The sequence below is a fragment of the Mirounga leonina genome, unplaced genomic scaffold (genome assembly GCF_011800145.1).
Source record: "Mirounga leonina isolate KUSES-001 unplaced genomic scaffold, KU_Mleo_1.0 Mir_201, whole genome shotgun sequence".
Taxonomy (NCBI): Eukaryota; Metazoa; Chordata; class Mammalia; order Carnivora; family Phocidae; genus Mirounga; species Mirounga leonina.
Genome location: NW_023270504.1, coordinates 25,536,619 through 25,562,918, shown reverse-complemented (window position 1 = coordinate 25,562,918; position 26,300 = coordinate 25,536,619). Strand labels below are relative to the sequence as shown.

At 46.6% G+C, this 26,300-nt stretch overlaps 1 protein-coding gene across 1 annotated transcript in view; it reads right to left on the bottom strand.

The window, feature by feature from the left end:
- The window catches only part of ANO2 (anoctamin 2), a 361,482-nt gene that overhangs the window by 247,507 nt on the left and 87,675 nt on the right, over nucleotides 1-26,300 (bottom strand). Inside the window, exons 6-9 of the mRNA XM_035027854.1 lie at nucleotides 25,371-25,469; nucleotides 5,970-6,121; nucleotides 3,152-3,206; nucleotides 635-686 (exon numbers count right to left, since the gene is read on the bottom strand). Of these exons, the coding sequence (XP_034883745.1) occupies nucleotides 635-686; nucleotides 3,152-3,206; nucleotides 5,970-6,121; nucleotides 25,371-25,469 (358 nt within the window). The remainder of the gene's footprint in view (nucleotides 1-634; nucleotides 687-3,151; nucleotides 3,207-5,969; nucleotides 6,122-25,370; nucleotides 25,470-26,300) is intronic.

Here is a 26,300-nt window from a genome sequence, read left to right as displayed (position 1 = left end):
CCATGTTTACCTCAGCCATTATGTGTGTCTTCTGCAAAGTCCACCAACATCAGTCGGCCTGCCCTCTGGGCCCCCAAATGCTGACATTCCTGCTGCAAAGACTAATATCCTCAAATTTCAAAAACAAACCGCCAGGGGAACAGATTCAGCCACATTGCCGTGACAAGAATGCTGAACTCGGGAGCTGCACGTTCGGACTAATGTGTGGCCTTGGACAAGTCACTCGCCCGGTGGGAGGCCAGCTCCTTCACACATAAAGGAGGAGCCTGCACTAAAGGGCCTCTGAGGTGCCTTTTTTCTTAAAAAGGAAATAAATAAATAAACAACACCCGCCACATTTGGGTGATTATTAAAAACTTTCAGAGACCGTGGAGACAGGGATGAAGGTCTGGGAGAAGTTACCACAACATGAGGAGTACCCGCCCCCAAGAGATGGGGCCCTGCTCCTGGAGAGCAAGCAGGACTTCTGGCCCTGAGTGAAAGCAGCCTCCCCTCCTCTGTGGGGGGCATTTGTTTGTTTTGTTCTCTGCTGCCCGACACTGCCCCCCACAGGGAGCCGCTGAAAGGACAGCTCTGGCCCCCTGGGCAGCCCATCAGCACCACCAGGCCCGGGGGAAGGGGAGGGGGTCCTTACCCATGGTGTTGTTGGCTCGAGAACAAGCTGTGCGCTTCAGGATCTCGTGCACCTAAAACGGACAACAGCAGGGTTGTGAGCACTGTGACCACGTGTGTCACCACACGAGGGGGCGGGTGGTGGACCAGGCAGCTGGACCCGCTTCCAGGGAGGGGGAAGCCAAGCATGTGCCAAGCTCGTGCCCGGCCTGTCAAACCCATTCAAACTTGAGTGCTTTGAGGAAACAAAGCATCTAAGCCCCTCACACACACTCCCCCCTTCGCCCCACCCTGAAAAAGTAAAGAAAGGCTATACATTGACTGCAGTTACAGGAGGTAAGGAAAACACAGCAGGGAGCCCAGACCCACATGCCTCTGGAGGGCTAGGGAGGAAGTGCCTGGGCCAGACTGTCCGGGAAGGGGAAGAGGAGACTGTCCTTTCCACCAGCCCTGAGACGTGTCACGCTGGGGAAAGCACAGGACAAGGAGGCCACCTAATGGGCTTCCAGTGCTGGCTCCTAGCCAAGGGGTCCTGAGCAAGCTCTCCGTGGACCCTGATGGTCCGTGGCCTTCTCTGTAATGGAGCTGACTCACAGAGCTATTTCAAGAAACCATGAATGTGCTTTGTAAACTAAAAAAGGGCCACCTACATCTTACTCATTGTTAGTATTATTTCTCTAGTTTTTCCCTGAGTCCTCATCTTGTCTCCCCAGTCAGACACTTCCTCAAGACTCCGCAGCTTGGAGCACTTACGGGGCACAGGGCAGGCTGCCAGCTCAATGGCCGCTGCATGCCTAAACCAGCCGACAAAGCCCTGGACGTGGGGCTTGCAAGGGACTCTCTCTCACCTGCGAGGGAGGGCTGCTGAGTCCTCCCTGCAGAGGAAACAGGGACACAGGTAAATCTGCTGGCCCACTAGTGCCCTCCAATGGGTCCCAAGCCTGCGCCAGGCTATAAAGAGATGCCCAGCAAGGCAGTCTGCTCTGGGACAAATAGCTGGGGTGCTTAGACACCCACAAGGAAGGGGCATGGGGATGATGTTTACAGATGTGAACATGGTCCTCAAACAGAAGTCCAGGGCAGAGTAGACACCAAGACAAAATTCTAAGGCTCTTTTCTCCCCCTTCTCACTAGGTGGGGTGGACTGGAGAAAGGGAGAAGCTTCCAGAACAAGAGCTAAATGAGAGAAGTGTGTTCCTCCATCATCATTCACACTCTGATCTTCCAGCCACAGACCTAGAGGGAGTGGGAAATAAATAACTTCCAGCAGTATGGGGCCCAAGAACATTTAATTCACTTATAATACTGTGCAGTAATTCAACAGCAATAATAATTAAGAACAGCGTTTATATGGTATTGTACTATTTTACAAGTACTTTCCAATTATTTGGTAATCCCCACAACACCCTGTAACTCTCCCATAGACATGAGACCCAAGCTACAGGGAGATTTAAACGGCTTGTAATAGCATCAACCAAATAAAATGGGAAGTTGATGCCTTTTTCCATAGGGTCATAAAAGAAATGATGTGCCCATTTTAAACCTTCCTAAACACAAGCCTAAGGGACCTGAGGTGTTTCCTTGCCCAACCTACAAGCAAAGAGTGAAGGCCATGTTTTCAATGCACCCTGCAAATGTTCTGTAGCTTCCTCTAATCACCTGTCCCTTATTCTTCTTATCACCGTACCGACTTGGAAGTCCTTCTAGATACTTAACCATCACCCCTCCTCTGTGGAAACTTAAGTTCTTCCCTAGGAATCAATGGAAACACACTGCCATGTTCCCACTGTGGCATGAGTAAGTGTGCAGCATTCTCTGGACCGCCCTTTTTCTCCTCTGTCCTCAGGCTAAGTGCTCTCTAGGCAGAGAGAGAATAAAGGGATCAGTGAAGGGAGAGAGGCCACAGGGCACAGGCCATATACAGATTTTTCATTAGAATCAATCATCCTGCAAAATTCAAAACCTTGATTTCAAAAGGCCAAAAAAAAAAAAAATAGTAGAACAGCTAGTCATGAATTTTGGCTTTCTACTGAATGGGCTGGTAATTTTATTCTTGGACAAACTGGCTAGTTCCAGCATTCCCTGGGATACAGATGCACAAGACTCCTCTGAGGGGAAATGGGTAGCCCAGCAATGGGTCCTCATTCAGACACTAATGATCTGTATAAATGTTTTTTAATCCATTGCTTCTCAGAGTCTCAGTTTCCCCAACTGTAAAGCAAGGGTGGGGGGATTGCCTGATTAGCTGAAATCCCCCACCAGCTGTCACATTTCCTGTTTTTGCGATTCCAAGATGGGCCTAGGTGGATAATCCTAAAGAGAAGGCACTTCTCTCAACCTGTGAGTGAGGGCAGTTATTTGCTATGCCTTTTGCAAGGAAGATGGAGGAGCTCCTGTACATGCCTCTCAGTTGCTAGGCAACCCCAAGCAAATGGCACCAGGAGGTAGCAGGGAAAGCAGGAGAATGCCTGCCACACTGGGTACTCAGCCTTCCCCTCACTTCCACAGCCTGCCACCCCCTGTTGACCTGCATACTTACAATGCGGCTACGGGTAGCATTATCAAAGAAGGTATCCTTGTCCTGGATGTTGTACCTGGAGACACCAAGAAAACAGAAGGTCGACTCATTTCATGACCTTGGTCCTGAGACCACTGTCACCCCAGGACCAGAGCAAATCTTCAGAAGGCAACACAGCAAGATGTGTAAGACGCACATACTCGCACATGCTCAAGCACACAGTGTTCATCATTTTTCTTAACCCAGTAATTCTGAAAGCTTATCACAGAAATGTATCCTAGGAAATATAAGTTCAATAGAAGAAAGAAGCTCCATACATAAAAATGTTCATTACAAAGTCACTTATAATAAGGATTATGGACATAAACTGTAATTCCAAGATCGATAGAAAGGATGATCATGTAGTCACTCAAAATTATCATTAGGAGAAATTCATAAATAGGAAATTCTAGACTGTGATGCAAAATATTATACTATGAGAAGTTTTACACATAAAAGTATGTAGAAAGGATTCCTATGCATGAACAAAGACAGTAAAAAATATAACCACCACCCAGGGGCGCCTGGGTGGCTCAGTCATTAAGCGTCTGCCTTCAGCTCAGGTCATGATCCCAGAGTCCTGGAATCGAGCCCCGCATCGGGCTCCCTGCTCAGCGGGAAGCCTGCTTCTCCCTCTCCCACTCCCCCTGCTTGTGTTCCCTCTCTCGCTGTGTCTCTCTCTGTCAAATAAATAAAAATCTTAAATATATATATATATATATATACAACCACTACCCAAAAGAGTAAAGTTTCCAGGTGCTGGGATGGTAACTCTCTGTTTTTCTTTTTTTTTTTTTTTTTTAGGATTTTATTTATTTGACAGAGAGAGACAGCGAGAGAGGAAACACAAGCAGGGAGAGTGGGAGAGGGAGAAGCAGGCTTCCCGCTGAGCAGGGAGCCCGATGCGGGGCTCGATCCCAGGACCCTGGGATCATGACCCAAGCTGAAGGCAGACGCTTAACGACTGAGCCACCCAGGCACCCAACTCTCTGTTTTTCAAACTTTCATTTAATGTTGTCACTATTGTCCCATCAATTAGCTACCAAACTCTTAATTATGCAAGGCCTGTGTCTGTTCTAAACTTCAAACTGTGACCTTTCACTAAAAAGAACACTTGCCTAGAGCTGACTGTGCTCCTGGCCCTGAGCCCTCGGATGCCTGGAACATGCCCCCAGCCCCCCTTCCCCTCCCTGGAGCCCAATCACATGGAGGGGGGGTGTCTCCTAGCAACAGATGAAGAGCAGAGCATGGTAGTCCCTAGACCACTGCTAGGAAAACTCAGAGGATGGAGAGCATCTTTGGGGTAGGAAGAACAGAAGATTCTTCCAGATGGAGGTGTTTAGGAACTGGATTTGAAGGGTGCCAGACACCAAATGAATGGGAGACGCATGCACGGGGCAGCTCAGATACCAGCACTGGCATGAAGGCAGGCCCAGGGAAGGGGAAGCATGGAAGAAGCACAGAGCACAAAAAGAACAGCAGGCCAGGGGGTCAACGTGCCAGTCCCAGTTCAGCCACTTCATGCTATCATCATTTTTCTTAACCCAGTAATTCTGAAAGCTCGAACAGCCCCCAGGCCTTAGCTTCCTCTAAGAGACAGACAGTTCTATCTGAATGGCCACCTCGTGAGGGGAGGTGATATTGTGACTTACAATAAATACATCTTTTGGTCTTCATCCCAGGCTCCTAACTCACAGCTCCCCAAACCCTTGGAATTTCCTGAGCAACAAGAGCAATGGGAGCATCTTTTGTCATAATATTTGGTCTCCTGCCCTCAGTTCCTGAAATCGCTTCAGAGCCACAAAGGTGAGATGGGTGTCTTGTTATGCATCACAAGCCCCTTTCCACCACAACTGGGCTTACGTCAGGGAGGTGACTTTTGGAAATCTCCTAAAGATGGAGAGAGGAGCAGCTGGTTGCCAGGAGAACCAACCAAGAATAGAAGGTTGGAACTTTCAGCCCCACCCCTGATTTCTGGGGAGAGGACAGGGGCTGGAGGTTGAATCAATCTCCAATGGCCCATGATTTAATCAACCAAGCCTATGTAACGAAGCCTCTATAAAAACCCAAAAGAAAGGATTTGGAGAGTTTCCAGGTTGGGGAACCAGAACATTCCCATGTGCCACCATGCTGGGCCCCACATTCCACAAGGACACAAGCACCTTCATTCAGAACCTCCCTTTCTGCATCTCTTCACCAGGCTGTTGCTTTGTATCCTTTGTAATAAATCAGAAATCTAGTGAGTAAACTGGTTTTCTGAGTTCTGAGAGCCTCTCTAGCAAATTAATCAAACCCAAAGAGGAGGTCATGGAAACCTCTGGACTACAGCCAGCCAGTCAGAGGTACACGGAACAACCTGGACCTGCCATTGGCATCTGAGGAGAGTACACGAGGAGGCAGCTGGGAACACAAAACTCCCAAAGCTTTATCCTCCTTCTCTCTGGATGATTACAATATGTTGAAGCCCTATTAGACTAGGAACTGGGCAGGGAAACCGGTATCCGACCATCTTCTCATAGAGTCCCAAGGTTTATGGCTGCGTGCTCCATGATTCGCCATCCATCGTGCCAAAGGACTGAAATGGCAGGTGTCCCTACAAGCCACTGGGCAAATCTGGGGGAGGTCTTTGGGATAGTGTCACTTAGGGAAGGGGATTCAGGAAGCAGATCCAAGGAACTCTTGGCTGTGACAGCATGCCCCCTCCCCTATCTCCCAGGCCCTGGGGCTCTCACTGTGGGAGCTGTTTGACTTCCCCTCCCGTCCCCGCCCACATCCCTACCCCCACAGCGCCCATACTCACAGGTACATTTTCTCCCTGGAGAACGGGTAGGAGAGGTTTTTCATCTTGTTGTTACTGTGCTCTGGAACTCTGGGTTTCAGGGGCGAGCTCAGTGTCTGCAGAAGTTGGTTGAACTTCTTTGCAATGCTGCCTTCTGATTTGATCTCGTACATCTAGGGAAGGCAAAGCCACAGGCCTAAAAAAGGAGGCCACATCCAATGGAGAGAAGAGTGACTCACTCACAACCACAGCAGCACAGGGCACCGAACCCCCAGTGGGGGACACTCTGGAAAGAGGAGGAGACTGGCAGAAGCAAGCAGAGCCCTTCCCGCCCTCCCCCTGCCACTGCTTTCACAAGGGCGTGGGCTCTGGACCCCCTCTCAGTCCTCTGAATGGAGGTAACCGGTGCAGGGAAACAAGTGAGGAGGCCAAATTCACTACATGACTTCATTACCTCATCTGAAGAGAGACAGAAGACCTACTATGTGAGTCGCCACACTAAGTGCTCTACACAAATTAGCTCCAATGCACACAGCAAACCAGCTAAGCAAGCACTACTACTCTCATGCTACGATGAGTAAATTAAGGCTCAGAAAGGTGTGATGCCATCAAGAAAGGTCACACAGATAGTAACTGAGTGACAGTGTGGATCTAACTCATGTCAACCAAATCAAAGTCTGCACTCCACAGCTATGCCATGCCCCTATATGATCACCCACATCCCTTTCTTTGTGTGTTCCTCCTAGGAAATATCTGGTAAATGAGTCTGCCTTCAAAGTATTAAAACTAAGGAGGACCTGCCTTGAGTAAGGCATAGAGTTAGTACCAAGATAATTATTGACATTTACAGTACATACAGCTTTTCATAATGCACAGGGTGCTTTTGTAGACACTGTAGCTCTCGGTCTTCCTCGTTTATAGATGTAGTCATTGAGATATGGAGGCTGTACTTCTCATAGCAAAGCCGTGATGGATTAAAGATGGCCACAAATTTTATATACAGATTTTCCTCTTAAGAGGTGCTGTTCTGTTCCCACCCCCTTAAATCTGAGTGGGCTCTGTAGCTGCTTAACCAGTACAGAGAAGGGACACTATGCCAGCTACATCCTTTAGAAGGTGGGCAGTTCTGCTTTGGTCTGCCTTGGTCTCTGGAAGCCCAGTGCCTCTAGGAGGAAGACAATGGGGAAGTCAGAGGAGTCAGAAAGACAAAGGACTTAGGCTGAGCCAGGCCTTTCAGCTGCCCGTCCATGCATCAGGCCTATGAGGGAAGTCTTCTTGGACCCTCCTGTCCAGCTCAACCCCCAGCTAAATTCCACCAAGTGACCCAACTCGATACCCCATGGAACAGAAGAATCCCCCAGCCCAGCTCTGTTCAAATTTCTGACCAAAAACTCATGAGAAAGAAAAAAGTGACTTGTGTTCTCAGCTACTAAGTGTGGGCTAATTTGTCATGCTGCAAAAGGAGACCAGAACAAGAGCCAACAGCCAGTTCTTCTAGCTTGAAAGCCGATTTTCTTCTCTATCACGATATCCCTCCAGGGGCTTAAATCTAGAGAGGCAGTAAAACAGGTATGAAATACAAGATAGACAGAGATAAATGCCACAAAAGTCACACAAAGTATTTAGGGGTTCAAAAAAAAAGGAGACAGGGCATCCAGTTGATGAATCAGATAAATGTTTCATCCAGGGAGTAGCATTTCTGTTGGGCTTTCACAGAAAGGTAACTTTCTTTTGTTATCATTTTGTTCTTTAATAATATAGTAAGTTGGGGGAGGGGAAGAACATCCCCAATCTAACAACTGAAACATAACCATGGTTTATTTATTCTAGCAAAATTTTTGATGCATTTTGATTTTATTTCAACTCCAAAATTAACACCATTCTAGTAAACAAACAAACCAAAACCACAAAAGTATGTTAACTAAGTATGACCAGTTCCTTCTACTTCCAACCCAATCCCACCCTCGTTTCCAGAGGAAATCTCTACTAACAAATTGAAGCATGTTTCATCCCACTTTCCACACACATTCTTTTCTAAACACAACTATGATCATATTTCCTGTATTGTTCTACCATTTGCCTGTTTCACTTAGCAATATAGCAATATAGCATATGCTATATATCATATATGACCTTTCCAGGTCAGTTCACATACAACCACCTTAACGAATGTGTAATATTACACAGCAGACGTGAATGTTAATGGGTTGAGTCATTTCCCTAGAGACAGGCATTTATTTTATTTTCTATACATGCTTTATCTTGTTTGATCATACCTCTTTATTAACGTTACCTTATAAATAGTTTGAATGAATAAGGCTGGAGGAGATGCAGGAAAAGACACTCTAGGCAAACAAAAAGGTAGAAAAGTTCAAGCTGCACTGAAGAAGGGTGTAAATGGCCCGGTTTCTGCAGCACACAGTGTAAACCAGCTAGGAACTGCACTGCCAGGGCATCTGAGCCCCCTGGCAAAGCCTGTGTTCTTGACAGCTCTACCCTACCGCTTCATTTGCTAACGCATGAGTTATCGTGGGGGACAGTGTGCAACTTACAATAATGCCTGTATTGTCATTAAGTTCTTGACCATCCTGCCAAACCTCTCCTTCACACACATTGGTCACTGTAATGCAAAGTGTTCACCCCTCAGGAATCCTCGGGCCTTGAGGGACGGGGGGCAGAAAGACGACCGACCCCCTCACGGGTTCCCAGAACACATCTCACAGGTCATCTCAGAGGGCAGGTGCTGACCAGGCACATGCCCTGCACTGAGGCTACAGTGGGCTCATTATACCCATCACCATGTGTCTGTCAATGGCATGTGCGTGGAAATTGAAGTTTCAGGACAGGAGGGAAGCTGATGGACTCTGTCTTCCAGATGCCTTGGAATGACAGACTTGGACCCACCAGGGTACTTCTTCTTTGTCTACTTCTCTCCACGTCCACCTCTGCTTTCCTAGTCTGGAAAGCCTTCAACTACTACAGTAACTGGTTTCCCATATCTTCTGCTTAGAGTTACCAAGTTTACCAAATAAAAATTCAAGATGTCCAGTTAAACTTGAATTTCAGATAAACAGTGAACCATTTTTTAGCGTAAGTACGGTCCCATGCAGTATTTGGGACACACTTAGACTAAAAAAGTATTCATCGTTTATCTGAAATTTCCGTTTAACTAGACATCCTGTATTTTACCTGGCAACCTTACTCTTGTCCACCTCTAATTCACTCTCCACACTGGAGCCAGAGTGATGTTTCTGAAGCAAGAATCTGATCATATCGCCTCCCTGTAAAAAAGCCTTCAACTGGGGGAGACAAACCATGAGAGACGATGTACTCTGAAAAACAAACTGAGGGTTCTAGAGGGGAGGGGGGCGGGAGGATGGGTTAGCTTGGTGATGGGTATTAAAGAAGGCACGTTATGCATGGAGCACTGGGTGTTATGCACAAACAATGAATCATGGAACACTACATCAAAAACTAATGATGTAATGTATGGTGAGTAACATAACAATAAAAATTTTTTTTAAAAAAAGCCATCAACAGTTACATTGTTCTAATGATAAAGAGCAAGGTTCTTAACACAGCCCATGTCTTCACACAAAGGTTTTCACACAGACCCTGTAAGAGTCTCCATGTTTCCCTGTCTCCATAGTCTCTTGCTCACGGCACCCAACCACTGGCCCTCTTGCAGTTTTCCCAACATGCTGAGCGCTTGACACTCTTCATCCCCTCCCTGCCCCCACCCCTACTCTGTTCACACTTGATGCCTCCCTCAATCGTCACTTCCTAGGGAAAGTCCTTCCTGGCTTCCAGACAAGGTCAAGTCCCACCTTCACAGTATTTCATGGGCCCAAATTCCTCTCCTTCATAGCACTTACTGCAGTTATAATTCCACATTTATTCGAGAAATTATTGGATTAAAGACTGGCTACCCTACTGAACCATGATCTCCATGAAGGCAGGATACTGTTCAAACTTTTCCCTATCTTTGAATGAATGAATGAATGAATGAATGAATGAATGAATGAATGAATGATAAATTTGGGGAGAAACCAGCATTGATGATGGCAGTTGCTGCTGCTGAAGGAGCCCAAGCTGGGGACAGAACAGCCATAAGGTAACAGGCCTGATAGAAATAAACCAGACTGGAGAATAAAGCCAAAAGCCCAAAGTCTCTGGCTCCCTTCCTGTCCGCACCACCTACAAATGTACTTGGGCAGAGGTCAGGAATGCCTGTATTCAACTGATACAGATTAATCACCCAGCAGCTGTCTCAGGGCTTTGTTCTCGCAGGTTAGCTGAGAACCTCCACGCAGTTCTTGACCCTCACCTTGGCAGTGGATCTGGTGGAGCTCAGGTAGAGAAACACCTAAGAGGAGTAGGCACCTAAGGTATGTCTTTAGAGGGACCAGGCACAGCCCCAGGATAAATTTTGACTGTTTCTTAATGGGGAGCCGGGGAGAGGGGACTCCAAATCACTGAAAGCAATATCATCTGCCTCCAGGTAAATTGTAAAAGGTGTAGAAGGCAAGTCTCACCAGAAACATCAAGGTAATATCCGCTCCACAGCCCTGACCAAGACCCCACACAAAAATGCCCAGGCTGAAAAGTCTGACTGACTTATGCTGGAAAGAGATTTCCTAGACTTCAGGGACTCGTGCGGGATGGAGCCAGACACATACCCACAATAAAACACAGGTGGGTGGCCCCATGGCCCAATGCCACTGACACTAAGCTTATAGGAAAAAGGACCCGCTCCCTACCTCCATGCCTGAGCATGCTTTGTACCTATTCCTAAAACTTCTTCCCTTCCTTTTCACCTGGACGACTCCTACCTCTCCTTCACCTTCTAGGCTTAAGCTTTAACTTTCCCAGAAAAACTTTTGGCCACTTTGAAATAATGGTTGCTGTGGTCTGAATGTTTGTGGCCCCCTGAATGCCTGTGTTCCCCCAAAATCCATAGTTTGAAATCCTCAATGCCCAATGTGATGGTATTAGAAGGTGAGGCCTTTGGGAGGTGACTCGGTCATGAGGGTGGCACCCCTTCCACCGCGTGAAGACAGAGCGAGGAAGGACGAGCTATGAGCCAGGAAGAGGGCCCTCACCCAACCACGCTGGCAGCCTGGCCTCAGACTTCTAGCCTCCAGAACTGTGAGAAAGAAATTCCTCATTTATAAGCCACCCTGTCCATGGTATTTCATTACAGCAGCCCCAATGGACCAAGACCATGGTCTTCAGGACACTGGCCATCGGGCAACAAAGTTGCTGGGAAATAAGAAAAAAGCAAGATGGCTGCTGGGATGGCTCCAGCTCACTACACCATGGGGCAGGAAGGGGAGACAAGTGGAGCCCATCAGACCCCTGAGCTGAGGAGATAGAACTGTAAGTCTGGGGAGGACAGGGCCACTAGAGCTCACAGGACAGAGTAGTCCAGAGGAGAGAGCTTCACAAGGAGCCCCAGAGGTCTGCAGAAGGTCCCGTGTGAGTATTTGGTCACATGGATACAAGGGAACTAGCTGAGTCTGGAGAAAGAACCATCTAAAAGGACTGAAAATAGCACCTCTTCCCATCAGGCAGAATGGAAAATCTCATCCTCCACAGGGCACTGGATAGAGTACTCAGGTCGACTCAGTAGTGCAGGATAATTAGACCCTAGACCATGCACTGCTCCAGATCCACTTAACAAATCATAAAAGAAAGAACTAGTCTAAGTGCCTTGTAAAGTATTGTCCAAGTCTAACATTCTACAGCTTTAAACATTTAATGAAAAAGAAACACTCATGATGTTTCTATGTTTCAACGTTGTAGGCATCTCCTAGATGCCAGGCGCTGAGCTTGGTGCTTGATCTGCCAAGTGCTGGAGAAGCACAAAGATGGGGATGACCCCTCCAACACCAAATGCTCTGCAATGTGTCCAGCACTTCCGCGAGAACCATTTTATTGGGCTCCATGAAAACTCTGCAAGTGTCCCTGCCAAGTAGTATTAGCATCACTATTTTACAGATGGGAAAACTGAGACTCAGAGGGGCAAGGAATTGCCAGAGTCAGTGGTGAAACCAGACCTGAAACCCGGGTTTCCTGACTCCCCCATCCAGGCTCTTTCCTTCAACCTTTGATCCTTGGAAGGGCTCCATGATCCCCCAAGGACGCAGGCTGCAGTTCCCTTTCTGTCTCCACCAAACCCAGCAGCCCAGGCTCTTCTCTTGTGTCCAGCAGGATCCAGGAAAGGCACCCTGATCCTCTTTATTATCATTAATATGCTCAGCGGCGGCATCATTATTACTGTTATTCTTGGACATCAGAGAATTATGAACATCCTCAGAAATGGCAAGACACATGTTAACCAGCTGTTCCCCATTATGCCCTCCCTGGGTACACGATATGCCTTTCATGTGCTTAAAATCACAAATAATTTTTAAAGTATGTTGCTCTTATTTTTTATTCCAGGGCTCAAATGTGGTTCTCATAAAAGCTCACTTTGGCCTCATTGTCACAGTCTAAGAGGTTTACCGAAATTCCTTCTTTTCTTACTTCTTTTTCCCCTCTTGTCTCCCTCTGCCTCTCCCCTCCAGAGGGGCACAGCACTGTGGTCTGAGGGCTGATTTGTTTCCTCCCTGCATTGGAATCATGTTTCTTCCTGGGATGCAAGGAACCAAGGCTGTGGTGATATCTATCATGAACAGATACATGGTACTGTCCCCATTTTACAGATAAAGAAACCAAGGAACAGAAAGTTTTACTAACATGCCCAGTGTCGTACAAACATGAAGAGGTTCAACGACCTCAAAGATCAAGGAGAAGATATAATAATATGAGCTATAAACAATACAATCTTGATTTTCTGAGTCCCTTATCTGTAGTGAGCAAAGGAGGCCACTTCTTACAACTTGTAGGAAAAGTCAGCAGGATGAGCAGAGACCAGGCGTAAAGATGGAGGTGAGCCCAGCTATGAGCATGTGTGTCTGCTTACACCCCATGACCCAGAAGGTATTACTCCTAATTATCTGCCTCTTTTTTTAAAAGATTTTATTTATTTATTTGACAGAGAGAGAGAGAAAGAGAGAGCGAGCACAAGCAGGGGGAGCGGCAGACATAGGGAGGGGGAGAAGCAGGCTCCCTGCTGAGCAAGGAGCCCAATGCAGGGCTCTATCCCAGGACCCTGGCATCATGACCTGAGCCAAAGGCAGACACTTAACCGACTGAGCCACCCAGGCACCCCTATCTGCCTCTTTTAATCTATTCCTGGTCACTGGATAATTGAGTTCACTGGATAATTGAGGGTCAACTGTTATTATTTACAACAGCTCGCTCACCTTGAGAAGTAGGGCTGGGATGAAGATTATCATCACACCCACTTACTGACGTTTACTTGCAAAAGGAATAGGCACGCTGAAACATCAGTGTGGAGCCTGGCACCGCAAGCCACCAGCTGGATGAGGGTAGATGCCTCTGGACTCAAGAAGTTATGAATAAGAGAAACTAAAGATGCAGCAGAATTTGTCCCCTGTTCTCATGTCCCTGTTGGTACCTGAGGGCAGAGAGAGGGTCACACATGCACACACACACACACACACACAATGTGTGCACACTCTGCATCAGACCTGAGTAGTCCCCCATGTAAGCATTTACCCTTGCATGTAGGTGTTAAGCTATTCACCAAAGTGCAAATAGCACCAGGAGCCACTAAGATCAGCTGCATCCTAGACCCCACAGGGAGACACTGTGTAACACCAACAACGGGAATTAATGAGTCTTTTCATCCCTACCTGTCTGTGCCTACAGGTCCATTTCCTGCCTGACGCACCACTGAGTGTGGAAAGTGATATACTTACAAAACCCACACTCTCCCATTGTCTAACTCTGTATTCATTTATGGTTTTCAATTCTGTTTTGGTATGTCCTCTACAAATGAATGAATGTTTGCTGAATTTTGAAAAATGGGCTAAAATCCAAACTACTTACATGGCTAACAAAGCCCCTGTGAGCCGTGCCTCCTGCCTCCCGCCACATGCACACTGGCATGTGGGCTTCCTCTCATTTCCCCACCCCAGCTTGGCTTTTCCCACCTCGGGACTGGATGACATGTGCTTCCCTCTGCTGGAAAGGTTCTCACGTGCCCTCCCCACCTGGCAAACCCCAACCCAACCCTCAGGTCTAAGCTCAAATGTCGCCTTCCCTCACCTCCCCCCACACACCTAAATTGGTTTCCTCTGGTTGGCTCTCTGTCCACCCTGCTCTTTTTCCTCTGTGGGTGCCTCCCAGCTCATACAGCTCTCTTCTGAATCTTTACCATGCTGAAGCCACATGGCGCTAGGACCAGTTGTAGTCACCACTGAATCACCCACCCTCAGCATTCAGTGGTGACTACAACTCATAGCTAGTGATACTCATAGCTAGTGATACTCATAGCTAGTGATACTCAACAGGTATTCACCGGTTGGATGGATGGATGGATGGATGGATGGATGGATGGACAGATGGATAGATGGATATGTGGATGGGTGGATGGATGGATGGATGGATGGATGGATGGATGGATGGATGTGTGGATGGATGGATAAGTGGATGGGCGGACAGATGTGTGGATAGGTGGGTGGACGAAAAAATGTAGCCTTACAGAAAGGCTAGGAACCCCTCTACACAACCTAGCCCCATTCCAGGTACAGTGAGACTCTTCCCAAATGTTTCTTGGCAACTGAAGGAGCAGCTGAAAACCCAGATCAGGGATAGCCACTATGGTTCATGGGCTGCCAGCCCCACCCCTACAGACAGCCCTAAGGGATGGCAACGGTCCTCCCAAATGCCCTCAGGTGGGCCTTATAGCCCATTAGGCATCAGTCTGCAGCCCACTGCCACCATAGATTAGGTGTGGTATGTGGGACCCCTTCTTTCATTCATCATCCCAGGCCCCTTCTAGGTGCTTCCTACACCACAAAACTAAATCCCTGCTGTCACAGAGCTTCTCACGTAGTGGGGAGACAGACAATCAAACAAGGACTCAAATACATGACTCAGGAGTGGGCAGCACCGAGTGTTAGGAAGGAAAAACAATGGAAGGGGGTGGAGAGTGGAGGGGGCCGGCCTCGTATAGGGTGATCAGGGAGGCCTGTCCAAGGAGGGGACATATGAACAGAGCCCCCAGAGATGTGAGGTAGTTAGAGAAGGTCTTCCGGACAGATGGAAGACCAAGCTGAGATGTCCTGAGATGGAAACAGGTTTGGCATTCTGGAGGAACAGCAGGGAGGCCAGTGTGGCTAGAACAGAGCAAGCAAGTAGGGAGTGGTGAGAAATCAATTTCTGTACCAGAGGTGGCAAATATGGCATCTATTTCAGGTCCCTGACAGAGACATTGTCATTCCTGGCCCCTCTCTGACCAACAGCCCTTCCTGCCTATAGCAGGAATCACAGAACACCCTCAGGTTGGACCATGCCTCAGCCATGGGACACATCCGTGGTCCCTGTCCTTCCACCCAGTGCCCATCCTTGGGCTTTCATTGGTGCAGTGCTGGTAAATGCTTACTAACTACTTAAAGGAGGGGGCTCGGGTTGCTGATGTGTAACATCTGTGGATTTCTATGGTATAAATAATGCCCACCATGGCCATTTTCAAGCTACCAATGATGTAACGATCAGCTTGCAAAATTCCTGAAAATGTAACAATCAGATTTCAAGAGTGTTAGGAGTCACTCAGTTCTTACTAGGTAAGAAGAGCTCCATCCAAGTGCCAGAAGCTGACTGCCCCTGCCTGCTTCTTTCCCCTCCTGCTCACCCTTCCCCATACACTCTCAGGAGCAGTCATGGCCAATCTGGAAGAGCGTCCACATGGCCCAGTTACTCAGGACAGTCCTGGCATACTCAACATCTAGTACTGCATCCTGGCATAATCACAGGGCCCCACTTGGGATGGTAAATTTAATGGTCAGCCTGCCCGCTGCCCTCCAGCACTAAGCCTGGGATCCAGGTCCCAGCCAGCCCCAGGCTGGCATGTGCTACCCCAGTTCAGAGAGACATGACTCGAGGCTTTAAAAAAAGAAAGCCACCACTTCTATCTCCATTTTTTTAACCCTGAGTCTTAAAAATACTTAATACAGCCATTCAAGTTCACTTCCCATTACATTTTCATATTTTCAGTGTCACTGTTTCTGAGCCCCGCATCAGGCTTATCCACTAACAGAGCTGCGTGACGTGGGCCAGGCCTGTGTGGTCTCACCAGGCCCCTATGCACGTCTAGAACATGGCCGTGTGCCACATCAGGTTCCTCACTCAAACCGCAGCACGTAGGTGGCATCAATTATCTTGTTTTTATTTTTGAAAATGAGAAGCATTACCAAAAACAAAAAAAGGAATAAAAAGTCAAAGTATTCTGCACTCTTTCCAGCCCATTTAAATAGCAATCAAAGAGCATGCACCAAAAGCCCATAAAGATATCAAATACAAACATTACCCTCTCAGCTGCACCTCTATTAAAAACAAATGTCTAAGAACAGACAATGACAACGTGGGGCAAGGCCCCACCTACAGCCAACCCTACATAAACACCAACAGTTCTGGTTCATTTGAAAATTACTGCCAGTATTAATAAAAAGAGTCTGCCCTGAAAGGCATCTTGAAGGCTGAGCAGATAGTGACCTTTCTCCCTGTGACCAGGGGTCTACAAGCTCTCCATCCTTGACAAAGCTCATCGAGTTTCTCCTGCTTCTTACTTTCTGATCACCAGAGAGGATTCACTGAACTATCAAAATAGCCCCAAAGAGTAATTATTAGCTTACCACCCAATGAAGGAATGAGTTGGTCAGGATGAGGAGGGATAAGAAGGTGCCTCCTGTTCTGGAAGACTGCATGAACTGTACACAGCTGTGAACTGGAAGCCCACTATTACACTGTGGGTCACAGCCACAAGAGGGTCCTGGGACTGGGGGAGGAAGCATGATCTGGCATCAGTCAGCCAATCAATCTAGTATTTACTGATCATCTATTACTTAGGCAATATCATACTACAGTTTGCAGGGAACACACAGGAAACATAAACTATAATTCCTACTCTCAGGGGGTGGTTGGGGAGGGCTTATGGCACCTTTGGAGACACAAGAATATAAGGCATCCAAAGTAGTTAAGGAAAAACTAACCAATGAGAAAAATCCTGACTGTAGGTTGCCTAAGAATCCATGTAAGGAATAAAGGAGGGTCTATGAGGGAAGTGATATTTGGGCTGAGACACAAAGGAGGAGTTTCTTTATTGTTTATTGTACATTTATTGTTTATTGTAGAGAAAATGGGGAGATAATTCCAGGACCAGAGGCAAATACTGAAAGCATTTGAAAAGGCTCCAGCCCCTGGAAGAGAGAGTAAAGTACTCCCTCTTGACAATAGTCTAAATCAGGGAGCTCAGTGCAGGCTCCACAGAGAGGCATAAGCAGGAGAACTCAGAGGAAACCCAGTGACGTTACCAGGCTCAGGAACAAAGGCAGCCCCAGATACGGAGTAGGGACCCACAGGCTAAGTGTGCTACCTCATTTAACACACAGCTTGAAGAAGTGTCAGATGTGGGATACTTTTACTCTTAGATATTTGGACACAATCAGAGTGTGAATGACTCCACGGGGAGTATCTGTCCTTGAGTCCCTCTGCTAACATCAACAATAGGGGGGAAGAATGAACAAATTCACTAACTCAATTGACTAACATGTGGACTCCAGCATTTTAAAGCTATGACAGAGAAGTCAGGGTCCAACCTCCAAAATTTATAGGCGAGAAAGCTATAATCCAGAACTGCTAAGTAACTTACTGCACCATCTAAAGCAATGACAAAAGAAAGATTCAGCTGTGTTACCTCTCCAAGCTCAGGAGTATTCAATCTAGGATGGAGTTTCCCAGAGTATGTTCTGCAGATAACTGGTTCCCTGGGATACCTAGGAATACACCTAAAAATAACCTATGAGTGTTCAGCAGGAAAAGAGTGAATAAAATGGAACCGTGTTCTTTACTAAAAGTCTTCTCAGAACTTTTAATTTGTCAGACAAACGGTAATAATTACTGTTTCTAGAGTTTGTTAGACCATGAACTTATTTTAAAACAGGACCACTGGAACACCTGGGTGGCTCAGTTGGTTAAGCATCTGCCTTCAGCTCAGGTCATGGTCCTGGAGTCCCAGGATTGAGTCCTGCATTGGGTTCTCTACTCAGCAGGAAGTCTGCTTCTCTCTCTACCCCTCACCCTGCTCGTATTCTCTCTCTCTCTAGTAAATAAATAAAATCTTAAAAAAAAAAAAAAAAAGAAGACCACTGTTCTTCAGTTTAGGCTCTGAAAAACGCTATTCTAGACCATGCTAGCTTAAGTCTCATTTTAGACTCATTAAAGTGAGGTAGGAGCACGGCTGCAGTCAGACAGAAATGAGCCCTAGATCTAACCCCCTCATGCCATGTGACCTTAGGTAAGCTTATTAGCCTCTCTGAACCTGTTCCCTGGGCTTGGGCCTGCATTACCCCAATCTCAGCCTCGGCCTTCACCTGGTCTTCTCCCCTGGGAAGAGTCCCTGAAGCTGGCTGGACACCAGGAGCCAGAGGGAGGGTCTTCCTGTGGAGCTTCTGCAAAAGCCATGCTTACCAAATCAGAATCTCTAGAGAGGCAGTAGTAGGTACCTGAGCACCTTCCAATAATTTACAAAGCTTAACAGAATTAATATTTTCCTCGAAGGGGCCACTCAGGCTAACCAAAATGCCAAGTGGCTTTGCTTTTTAGCTGGAATTATAGTCATTCAGTGTGGTAACACCAATTTTCTCACACTGATCAGAAATTTCTTAATAGCAGTTACATATGTATTCAGTTAATGAAAATGAAAAGATGAATTATTCTTTAATAAATGCTGCTCAGTAGATAAAAGATATTTCCAACCATGAATTCCATGGAGAGACTTAAAGGATGAATGACATTTCTTTTTTGATTTAAATCATCGGCTCATCAGAAATGCACATACATTACTTCATACCAGAATCCACCCTGCACTACAGTTTAACATGACTCATCAGTTCTTATCCAGAAGCATTTAAGAAATGGCTATACCAAGAATATTCCAGCACCTTATATATCCTCATTACTGAAAATAGGTCCCTTCTATTGTTTGTGTCCTTTATATAACAATTATGCTTTAACAACAGGAAAAAGTTTGCTTCCCAAAGTTTGCTTCTGCCCAAATGGATGCTCATTGCCATGGATTATGTGAGCCACAGTCCTTTCTGCCTTGGCTCCCAGGAAGCTCAAAGTGAAATCTGTCACACTTGCATGAATCACTCTTATTTTCCATTTCTACGATCATCATTTCCCCTGCACTTACTTACTTCCCCCAATTACAGAGTTCTTTGTTATTTGTCCTTTTTTAAAATGATCCATATGAATTTATGACTGGTTGTAACCCATCACAAGTCCTGTTTCGGGAAATAGGCTAAGATTTGAATTAACCCCAGGTTCGTGGGGGCAGAGCCAGGAGTCAAACTCATGTCTCCATTTGCCACATCTGCTGTCTGTCCCTTGAAATGGGCACCTTTGAGGCCTCCCTCCTGTACTGCGGGGCTGAGCAGCCTTCCTGCTGGCTCCTCCAGGGACTGCATCATGGACCTCGCGTATGCAGCCATTATGTTTAGGGACGCCCCAAGGAGCCATGCTCTAGGAAACAGAAATCCCCCAGCACACAGTGCAAAGGCCATCTGTTCCTGCCTCTCCCCAGATTCCATGTCTGGGCTTCTGGCGGCCTTGGCAGGTCGAAAGAACTGGGTAGGATTTCCCCCAACACTGCAGATGCTGGCTGTGAAGGGAAACAGCAGGAAAGAGCCACCCAATTTTTGCCAACCGTGCTGCCCTCTGCACCTCACATATGACCAACAATAGCGACAGAAGTCATAGTACCAGCTATCATGTGTTGCATGCACCGCTATGCTAGGTATCCCACATCAGGACGGCTCCTTACAACAGCCCACCACAACATTTACTACTCCTGTTTTGGAGATGAGGCTTGCTCTAAGGCTGCTTTCCTAAAAAGGTAGAACTTGCTAGAAGTTAACAGCCTCTACCTGCATGCAAAGGGCTCATAAGCTAAAGTCCTCGCAGGCTCCTGGGAACAGCAAATGTGGCCCCTGAAACATCAGTCTCTCTACTGACAACAGCCACGTAAGTTTTGACAGACTGGACAAAAGTGATTTTCACCCACCCCAGGCACATTGCTTCATCCAAATTCAGTGGACTCTGGCTGGATTAACATGATTTCATGAACAAGAATGGATTCCATTATCTCCCCCTGTCCGTTCCCAGCCTTGTCTCTGCTGTAGGGAGCACTTGGAGAATAAGTGAAATAAGGGGTACAAGGGGGGGATGTTCGTTCATGTGGATAAAAAGTTTATGAGAGACAAACATCAATGCTGGTAATGAGCAAAGCTGAGAAAGCACCCATTTCAAACCTTCCCGAGCTGCCCGAGGCCAAAGGCCAGGCCTCCCCACCCGGTTCCTGTGCATGGATGTTGAGTATGTCTCACAAAATGCTGGCTCTCCTGTTGTTGTTTTTGGAAAATAAATGCTTCCTTCCAAGGTTCCCCCTCCCGGTTAATATCTGTGTTCAGGACTCCGAGTCCCTGGACACATTACTATGGATTTGTCCAGGTTTGAGATCTCAATTTTGTGATTTCCTCCCCATCTTCCTGGTCTCTCCAGACCCTGCTGAGTTATGATACAAACCTCCACCAGCCTGGGGGATGCTCAACTGATCCTGCGCCATGCCTCAGTCTTCCTCCGTGTTTCCCTGGCCACCAGGATGTGCCCTATGCAAATGTAGTTTATTCTCCTCATAGTCACTTCCCAAACCCACTAAAACAGGAGGGAAATGCCACTAGCCTCAATGCTAGCCTTGTGCAGACTGCCCTGTCTCGTCCTCTCTGTCTAGGCCTCCTTCTCATCTCAGAAACTGGGTGAAACCCCCACCTCTACCCTTGTACTCAGGTTCTCAGATTGACTGTGAAAAACATACGCATCCTACCCTGCCGACTGAGTTATATCCCCCCTCTCCTGGTCATGACCTCTCCTGTGAGGCCAGCCATTGCATTATATGGTACAAAGATCGGGCCGCATGGCTTGAGCCACAGAAGGATGCCACAACAGCCCACCTGTGTCAAGTCTGGGACCCAGAAACTTTGGGGGAAAGTTCTTTCTGTTATATCTGCAGCCTTCTAGGAGCCACCACCTGGCTTTGCTGTCCCCAGACTCCCTGGCTCATCGTATTTATATAGAGACCTGTGCTGTGCTAATGAGTTGCCATTTGAGACAATATTTAATTCATGCTTTGCTCTCTGGGTATGTGTGTTCCCCCTGTTGTGCCCTTTGACTGTAAGCTCTCTGAGAGCCTGGATTATTTCTGTGCTCTGCAGTGTCTCTCCAAAGACCCTCTACAGTGGGCCCTCCAGCGGTGCTGACTGTAGGGAAGCTGACTGGGGGATTAGGAATCGAAAATGCACACCAAAATATTCGAGGGGGTGCCTGGGTGGCTCAGTTGGTTAAGCGACTGCCTTCAGCTCAGGTCATGATCCTGGAGTCCCGGGATCGAGTCCCACATCAGGCTCCCTGCTCAGCAGGGAGTCTGCTTCTCCCTCTGATCCTCCCCCCTCTCATGCGCTCTCTCTGTGTCTCATTCTCTCTCTCAAATAAATAAATAAAATCTTTAAAAAAAAAAAAAAGAAAATGCACGCCAAAATATTCAAGTACACAGACACAATGATAAACTCCTATATTTCCATAGCACTGCTTAGGGGTTAGAGTCTTAGAACAACATTCTAAGAGAGGCACCTGGGTGGCTCAGTCGGTTAAGCGTCTGCCTTCAGCTCAGGTCATGATCCCGGGGTCCTGGGATCGAGCCCCGCATCAGGCTCCCTGCTCATCGGGGAGTCTGCTTCTCCCTCTCCCTTTGCTGCTCCTCCCTCCCACTGCTTGTGCTCTCTCTCTCTCAAATAAATTTTTAAAAATTAAGAAAAAAAAAAGACCAACCTTCTAAGAAAAATAGGGCAGGTATTATTACACCCATCTCATAGATGAGGAACTGGGCTCCAAAAGAGGAAGTGACATCCCAAAGTCACACTGCAAATACCTGCAAAACCAAGGCGAGAAATCTGGGCTTCTGAGTACTCGCCGAGCCCAGTGCCTGCCACCCAACGCCTCCAAAAGGAAAAGGAAGGTGGGGCGGGAACAACCTAACTGCCCATCCACAGATGAACGGATAAAGAAGATGTGGTATGTGTGCCCAGTGGCATCTCACTCGGCCATGAGAAACAAGGACATCCTGCCATTTGCAACATGGATGAACCTTGAGTACAGGATGCTAAGTGAGATTAAGTCAGAGAAAAAAAAATGTACTGTAGGGTCACCTGTGTGGCTCAATCATTAAGCATCTGCCTTCAGCTCAGGTCATGATCCTGGGGTCCTGGGATCAAGTCCCACACTGGGCTCCCTGCTCTGCGGGAAGCCTGCTTCTCCCTCTCCCACCCCATCACCCTTTCACCCCCCGCTTGTGTTCCCTCTCTTGCTGTCTCTCTCTCTCTGTCAAATAAATAATAATAATAAATCTTTTTAAAAAAATGTACTGTGTACTACCACTTATATGTGGAATCTAAGAAGCCAAACCTGCAAAAATAGAGAGTAAAGTGTGGTTACCAAGGAACCAGGGAGGAGGAGGGATAGGACAGATGTGGTTTAAGGGTTCCTACTTGCAACAAGTAGGAAATAAATGCTAGAAATCTAATGCAGAGTATAGTGACTACAGACAAGGATGTTGTATTATAGCCAGACTTAATTATTCTAACCACTAAAAAGAGTAATTATGTAACAGAGATGTTAATTATTGCTACAATGATAATCATATTACAATACATAAATGTACCAGATTTACAGGCTGTAGATCTTAAATTTACACAAGGTTATGTCAAATATATTTGAATTATTTTAAAAATGAAAAAAAAAGACAAAGAAGGAGGGAAATTCAGAGATGGCTGCATTGTAATATGTCCTTGCCCTTATCATCTCATCTACAAATTCAAGTGCAGGCACTACCTAAACTACAGATAGTTCCAGTAGACTAAGCATATGGGGGCACATAATCTGCAGGAAGATAGGTCATTTAAACAGATCTATGCTCTCAAAGGAATGAGCCTATGAAAGGACAAGCAGAGACCAGGGGTAGGAACTACATGGGGGCTGAGTCTGGGAATGAGGAGGAGAAGAAGGTGGTAGAGAAATGAGAGGTATGGCAGGATGTCCCAAGAACAGCGAAGGAGGCTAGGAAAAGGCATCAGGAGAGAGGTGGAAGGGGAGAGAAGAAGGATGGGAAGGAGAGCAAAGAAGAAAGAGACATAAGAGGGAATAGAAGAATACACACTTTTTCTATGTCTCTAGCTTTCCTCCTATAAGGAGCGTCCTGGGAGATAGAAGCCATAGCATGGGCATTAGAGTTTTGCTCACCTTCTTTCCAAGGATCAGCCAGCAAAGATAAAACACAAGAAGCAAGATACAAATAGAATGAGATTAAGAGAACGTTTGATACTCACATAAACCAGAGAAAGGAGAAGAAATATATTGAAGTTAGAAGCAGAAGAAAGAGAAGTGAAAGGGTTGGCCAGGTTAGGACACCACCAGGGGGAAGCAGAAGCTTCCATCCGAGACTGATACTTGGGATGAGTCGAGGAGAACATCAGTGGAGGAGGAGTACAGGGCCATGACAAAGATGGCCTGCATTTGAGGACCATGGGCTTAGGAGCAAGAGGTCCAAAACTAAGAGACAACACAGCAGTGCAACTGAAGGGGAAAAGACCCTGGTGTGGTCCTTGTGAAAACAAGACACTCTGACAGGTTGTCTAAAAAAACATTTACTTTTTATTGGCAGAATGTCCGTAGCTAATATTCACGTCTGCATTTGTTCACTGTTTGAGAGTCATTTGTCCACCTGCCATGAAGGTATCATCTGTCTTAATAAGCCTATAAAAACAGAACCCACAGACTTTACCCTTCTTGAGTAGGGCATTCATGATGGTGGCCCACATGCTGGTATTTGATGAGTGAACTGTGATGGAGAGAGTAATCTGTTGGTAGAGAAGATGGTATAAATATAGCCAATGATGCTCATCAAAATGGCATTGCTGACCCTGAGGATGACAGTGATAGTGCACATAGTGATAAGAAGGCAGGTGGTAACAGTCGTGGTGCAGAAGGCAGCAGACATGGAGTTCTGTTCATGACGGGGGTGGGAATCATGGTGATGGTGGTTGGAATGAGGAAAACGATCTCTGCAAAGCTAGGTCACCACTTATAAAACAGTGTGTGTGTGTGTGTGTGTGTGTGTGTGTGTGTGTGTGTGTGTGTGAATGACAGGGAGACACAGAGACAAAGAATCAGAGAAAGAGAGAGACAGAGACATCATCTATATATCACCCATCGTTAAACTAGAGTAGAATCTGCCCCAGGACCCTTCCTTCCTAGAGACATTGCAAATGGCCAAAGTCCATAGCCATTCCTTTCCCCTAAAATGCCTAATAAAAAAAGAATGGTAAATCTGTGGACACTTTTCCTTTCTCTTTGGAAGGATTTGCTAAATTTTGTTATACAAGGACACTCACCTACAAATTCCCTGGGGAGATTTTAAAATCATACATAAACTATGTTGGCTGAAATGAAGCTCAAAAATCATCTGAACTGTGTGGTTCTCAACTCAAATATGCATCAGAACCTACTAGGGTTTTTTTTTTTTTTTCCCCACAATACTGATGCCAGAACCTCATTCCATATGAACCACCTGAATCAAAATCCCAGAGGAGGGACACCGGCATGAACATTTTAAAAACATTCCCCAGATGATTTTTTTATCAACTCTCCTGATTAAGAACCTTCTATTTTACAGATGAGACAAGTGGAAGCGACCACCACACAGTACTTAGTGGCAGGGTCACAACCAGAATAGGGATCTTCACAGCAAGTTTGGTGCTATTCTCCCTGCATGCCACTGACCCAATCACCCAATCAGCAAGGCTGCTGTCTGCTCTCATTGCTAAATTTGCCCCCCCACAAAAAAAAGTGCTTGGCAGGGCTGGGACACCAAGAAGAGGGAGAAAAGAGGTATAACAGAGAAACCAAGAAGCTGCACCAGGGCAATATCTGGCTTCTCGTGAAGTACATCCCAGGTGGAGCTCCAAGGTGAAGGGATCTCCCAAGCCCAGCCCCTCTCTGCACCCCAACTTTCTTCCCCACCCTACCCACATCATTGCCCCATATTTAGGGTCCCTCGGGAGTCAAGTGCAATTTCAACTCCACAAAACCTCATCCCCCAAACTCTGGCCTTGTCCCCACACTATTCCCATCCAGCCAGCCCTCAGGAGACCTCCAAACCCAGAAGAAAAATCCTCATACTTTCTTGGTGGGGACTTTGATCTTCAAGAACTCCGCCTCTCTGGCCAGCACCTGCCACGGGGCGTGTATCCGGACAAAGATGGATCCCTGGCTTTTACTCTGTAAGGTACAAAGAAAGAAGAAATGGAAACACTTAGAAGGACATAGCTTAAATTCCTGTCTCCCCAACTCTCCCGAACTAGAAGCCCTGACCTGGTGTTTCTTCAGTTCCTGGTGTTTGTTTTGTTTAAACTTCACCAGGACCCAGTCCCCTCCCACCTGTATCCCCTTCACCAGCTCTGTTCCAGAAAGGCTCTCATCAAAAACCACAGAGTACTGTTCCCAAAGTGTGGTCCCTGGAGGCTTAGTGGCTTCAGAGGAAAAGAAGAATGAAAACGAGTCTGTGCACAGATTTGAAATGTAAGCAATTGTGATTTTCACATTAATCTTACTACAGTCAGCAGAGCAGTTAGAGGAGTTACCTTTGCTGGCATTCGGAGAGCAGCCTGCCATTCATCCCATTCACACAGTTTCATTGTTTATTGTTAAGTCTGTATCTGTGTTCCCATTGTGCCATGTCATAGCCCCAAATGACAAGAGTGGCTCACCAAAGCCCAAAAGTAATGATATAAATAATAATGTAAACAGTACAGTGCAAAATGACATCATAAACATAAATCATGAACAGGGCTCCAGTGTGAACACAGATTATGAATCTATGTCCCAGCATAAGTGATTCTGTGAGTGTAGTGATTTCACCCAAAAATGGAAAGGAAAGGAAAGGAAATGCAGTGATGAGTATTTGAAAATCAGGTCTTATTGACTCAGTAATCCTCGTCATAGTGTCTGTGATAAAAAATTCGTTGGATTATGACAAGAAGCCATCAGTTTCTCCCCATCTTCAAATAAAGCCTCAAATTCTTTTCGAAACAAGCACACAAAGAAAACTAC